The sequence below is a fragment of the Habropoda laboriosa genome, unplaced genomic scaffold (assembly GCF_001263275.1).
Source record: "Habropoda laboriosa isolate 0110345459 unplaced genomic scaffold, ASM126327v1 scaffold210, whole genome shotgun sequence".
NCBI classification, from domain to species: Eukaryota; Metazoa; Arthropoda; class Insecta; order Hymenoptera; family Apidae; genus Habropoda; species Habropoda laboriosa.
This window is the reverse complement of record NW_017100373.1, coordinates 262974-268068: the sequence shown is the minus strand read 5'-3', so window position 1 is coordinate 268068 and position 5095 is coordinate 262974. Positions and strand designations below refer to the sequence as shown.

Genomic DNA, 5095 nt, shown 5'->3' with positions numbered 1-5095 from the left:
AAATAATAATATAAACGAACATCGGTTTTTGATTTTTCTAGGTGCCGTCCCCCACTTCGAAAAATCTGAAAAAATTACACATTAATATCCATAGCAAGACACTAATACTGTAAAAATATAAACGTGGTCATTTGATAATATCAATATAAAAACAGCATTTATAAACTTTCCGAATTTTTAAAAAATCGATTTTGCAGTCAGCAATTCTGAAAAAATTCACAGACATCTATGCCATTGGGTAGCACATCCATAATTTTTTTCATCAAGTGTTCATTGAGCAGAACAAGAGAAATGGAGATTAAACTGTAAATTGCGTTTCACCCTGTAACTACCCTAGTAGTAGAGGTACCAGCTTGATACTTGGCAGAAAGGGTTTTCTTCGAGTGGTCTATCAAATGATATGCACCAATATCAATTCGGTTTGGGGGCACTTTTACCATGCTTATTCGACTAGGCCCTTTTTAAACCATTCACATACCTAAAGTTGGATACACACTGAATGAATATTACAGTCTATACAGAACGTATAGATATTTTATCTTCTTGCGTATAATAAAAATAACAGGTAAGGCCATGCATGACATTGAATGACATTAGAAAAAACATTCAGAGAGTAAAAAGTATGTAATTATCATAAAAATTATATTAAAAAGTATAGATTCTAGATGTCTTTTGATTAAATGTCATTTCATCTCATGTATGAACAGTTTCAAGAACTAGTTTTAAAATCGAAAGTAACGTATCACTGTTATAATTTACGTGTCCTGTATATACGAAGTTAATCCTCTGAAATTATTGTTCGTTTCATTGTAGACTAGAAGAATACTGTTGCATCCCGAAATAATTGTTGAATAATTAAGCGACGTTCGAAAAAATTACGACAATACTGTATAAAAAGCATTAGACATGTTACTTATGCCTAAAATACGACTCATGCTTTGTACGGTGCCATGGAATACCCGTATCTTATACTTAACGACACTGATGAAAACGAATCTCATATTTGAATTATATGTATATACGGTTTTCATCTGAAATAAGCAACTGCTTTCTGACTGGAAAATAGCAACTAGCTTATCCCTTCTTCGTTCTTTGAAGTCGCCCGCAAAGTGAGATGTTGGAGAACAAGTGAGAGATCCGTGAAAATAGGAAGCCATAAATCTTTACGATTGAATGACTTCGTTTAGTAGAAAAATAGAATATGTATAATGCTTTCTTACTCTAGTATTAGCGATCCTGGCGTGTTATACATATCTCGACCCTCTCGCTCGTTCTCCATGTTCTCTCATCCCGTTCGAGAACAAAGTCAAGCCGAATAGTATACCTGATCCGTAATAAGCAACTAGCCGATCCCGAACGTGTTGTTTATTTCAGAACAATACAGCACTGTGTGGAAATTATGTGCTTTCTGGGTCGTGTTATGTGATATAGCATTTAAAAGAATACTATAAAATAATTTTCGAAAGAAGAAACCATGAAATTAGAAAAAAAAGAATAAACAAAACATAGTTGAATACAAAAAAAAAATAGATTTTATACCATATCAATTTTCATTTCACGTAATTTCATCATTTATTAATGGAATATTGTTAATAAATGAAATTTACAATTTGAATTTTTTGTGAAACACTGTCTACACTAGTCATAGTGGCATTTTAAAATAAACATATTTTGAGAATTAAAGAAACAAATTCCTTACATGTCTAAAATACAGTGTTGATAATAATACCCTTATACACAAAATGGAAATTTAAGTTTTGACATATGCGCAAAATATACTTATAATATATACCACAATACAAAACCATTGTACATGACATTGTGATGGTTTAGATTTGTTGCACATTTTTAAGAATATCATGATATCCCTTTCAATTAAAATTAAATGAAAACAGTATGTTCAATAAAAAATAGTAAATATTTCGCAAAATCTCACTCTGTTCTTCTCTAAGGAAATAATATTAATATTTCAATTGATTCCTCACTATTAAGTAAAAGAGAGAAACATTTACTATTTCCCATTTAAAATACTAGTTTACAATAATTACATAATTTCATTCAACGTGTGCGTACGTACCGTAGAAATTTTACATCGAGAAATACATGCATCAGTACGTAGCGTATCAATTTTTGTTGGAACAACAATCATTGCTTCGTAAGTAAAATGAGTGAACGACCAAGTGGCTCAATATTTAAACGATAGATTCTTATTATCAAAGAGAACATTTTTGTATCATGAAAGAAACATTGTGAGTTCATAAAAAGTTTTTTTTTATAGGATTGTGTCTCCCTCATCGATGCCTAACATCTTCAAATCGTCTGGTCCGGGTTGAGTATCCACCTCTGTTTCTGCTTGTGTAATTTCCGGCGGTGGTTGATCCATGTACTCTGGCCCATAGCCAACGCACCCTAACATACTATACATAGACGAGTACATAATATTACTTTCTTGTTGACTTTGTTGTTTCGTCTCTGTCTCCTCTTTAGGAAAAATAATGTTTAAAGCCTCTTGCAGATCATCTGGTAGAGGAATGCTTGGATCTGTTCGTTTTTCAGTAGGTTCTGGAATCTCAGAGATATCCGGTGTGGTATTCTCTACTGTTGGTAATGGTGGCGGTGGTGGATTCTGGTGATTCTGGACGTATGGTGGAACAGTAGGCATCTGAGGTGGCGGGTTCGTCATAAACGGAGGGTGACTCTGCACAGATGGTCGCACTGGCTGATGAGTAGGAAATCGTGTTTGACTTTGAACAAATGGCGGTGGGTTAGTTATAAATGGCGGCGGAGGTCGATTCGTAGGGAACTGTGGCCTGTTCTGTGTTGTTTGTTGTTGTTGCTGCTGTGATTGCTGAGTCGAGAAAGATGGCGGTGGTCTGTTCAGAGGTGGTGGAGGATGAGGAGGCAGAGGTAACTTAGATATACTCTGTGTTTGTTTCTGTTGCTCCATCATTGGCTCCTCTATCACTGTCTCCTCAGACTGATCTTCTATCTCCATATCGACTACTTGTTGCGTAGGTTTAGTTTCATTCAATACTGGTGGTGGTGGGGCCACTAATATTTTCATCGGTTGATTTTTGTTCGTTTGAGCAGGTGAAACGTTAGTACTGCTGTTACTTGCACTATTACTGTTACTGGCAATGGTAGTACTGCTGGTATTATGGTTGCTACTACTAGTAGTACTACTATTACCTAGATTCACCGGTGTTGCCAATTTGGTGATGTGTACCACACCAGGTGGATTTATAATTTCATTGGGAACCTTCGGTGTATCCTCGAACTTACTCTGTTGATAGGGTAAGGGGGTGATATCTTTTTCAGGCAGCTTTGGTTCTTCAGCTTTCTTCTTAAACAACGGCAATCTACCGATAAAAGGTAATTTACCTTTCGACACCTGAGGCGCTGATTTTTTAGTCTGTACACCACCCTTTTTGGACTTGGATGCAGACTCATTCGTTTTCTTCTCGAATTTAGATTCATCATTGGACGAATTATCGTCTCTTCTGTCTTTACCATATTTATCATAATTTCTCTTTGGACTATCGCGCCAACTCCTCTCTCGTCGTGGGGATTCATTACTATCTCGTTTCCTTCGATCCTCGTAATAGTCCCTTTCGCGATCTCTGTCCCTGTCCCTATCCCTATCCCTCTCCCTATCTCTATCCCTATCCCTATCACGATCCCTGTCTCTGTCTCGCCCACGTCTTCTCTCATATCTGCTGTAACGATCGTATTTATCCTCTCGTCTGTCGTATTTTCTATCACGATCATCCTTGTATCTGTCACTCTCTCGTTCTCTCTCGTCCTCCTTCTCCACAGATTTGTTTTCAGGCGGTTTCACGGTCATATTAACTTGCTGCTTTGTCCAGAATCCCATGTGTGGTTTAGGCATTTCCTCTGGTTTCGGTAATTCGATCGGTTTGTTGGCTATAGGTTGTAGTTTCTCCTCTTCCTTCTTTATCCAGAAAGGCTTTGGTGGTTCTTTTGGTCCCCAAACTTCCAGACTCTCTGATTTTGATTTATTTGAAAAAGAAGCCTGCTCTTGCTCCTCTTCCTCTTCTTCCACGGTTTTCTCTTGACTTAGTCTCCTATTGCTGATGGACTTCATCTCTTCTTCCTGTTTCGCTTTCAATTTGTCTCTGATGGAATTTAACAATTGTCTGTCGTCAGTCTCCACTGGTTGGGGCTCTGGAGTCGATGGTTGATTCAAATGTTGAGCCATTTTCGACCAATGGCCTTTCAATTTTATTCGATGATAATCTATCTCTTCGTTAAGAATTGCTTGAGTTGACGCCTTCATCTTATTTCTCATAGCGACACGAATACTTTTGGACATGTCTTGGTCAGAATCAGTATCTGAATTTTCTGATTCACTGGAACTGTCGCTACCGCTACTTCTGTTCCTTCGTTTTTTAGACTTTTTCTTACTTTTCTTACTCTTCTTTGACTTCTTCGACTTTGGTGGTGGATCATCCTCCTTGTGTTTTTGCAATTCCATCTGTATCTGCTTATGCTTCTCCTCTGAGAATGCTTTCTCACGATCCGCCATCCAATCGGTTTCCCAATGTGGATTTTGCTCAACGAAACGCTGAATAAAGATGTTCAATAATAAGATTTATATTCTTGAAAAGAATCGTAAAAGTTAAATTGGAAGAAACTTACAGAATAATTTTCTGAGTGTTGTTTAGATTTCAGGTGCAAACTCGCACAATGGAGATCGCCGATCCAGGAATCGCAAAGCTTACAGTACCATGCCGTCGCAGCGCTGAAGAACTGCAAACCTATAAGCAAATAATTCAACACTTAGCATTACTTAAGCTTTGAAAATGGTAAACAATTTAAGTTCATAAAGAATGACCTTATATTCTGCCACGACACATTCATGTCACTGAAAACAAAAATAATATATTAAAAGATGCTCAATAAATGGTTGATAACATTAACTATTTCTTCAGTACGTTCCCACGATGAGCTCTAGAAGAAAATAGGAAAGGGAAAAAAATCGTTTTATTTGTACAAATATAGTACAGAGATTATACAAATATAAAATAAAAATGATAAATTACATAAAGCAAAGTTTCACACATACTGCAATTGC

At 36.6% G+C, this 5095-nt stretch overlaps 1 protein-coding gene across 2 annotated transcripts in view; it reads right to left on the bottom strand.

Moving 5' to 3' along the window:
• Positions 1-2157: 2157 nt before the first annotated feature.
• The window catches only part of LOC108574887 (zinc finger matrin-type protein CG9776-like), a 6838-nt gene continuing 3900 nt past the window's right edge, over positions 2158-5095 (bottom strand). For both annotated transcript variants that reach the window (XM_017937540.1, XM_017937541.1), the window contains exons 8-9: positions 4660-4778; positions 2158-4585 (exon numbers count right to left, since the gene is read on the bottom strand). In XM_017937540.1, coding sequence (XP_017793029.1) covers positions 2273-4585; positions 4660-4778 — 2432 coding nt within the window. In that variant the 3' untranslated portion in view covers positions 2158-2272. The remainder of the gene's footprint in view (positions 4586-4659; positions 4779-5095) is intronic.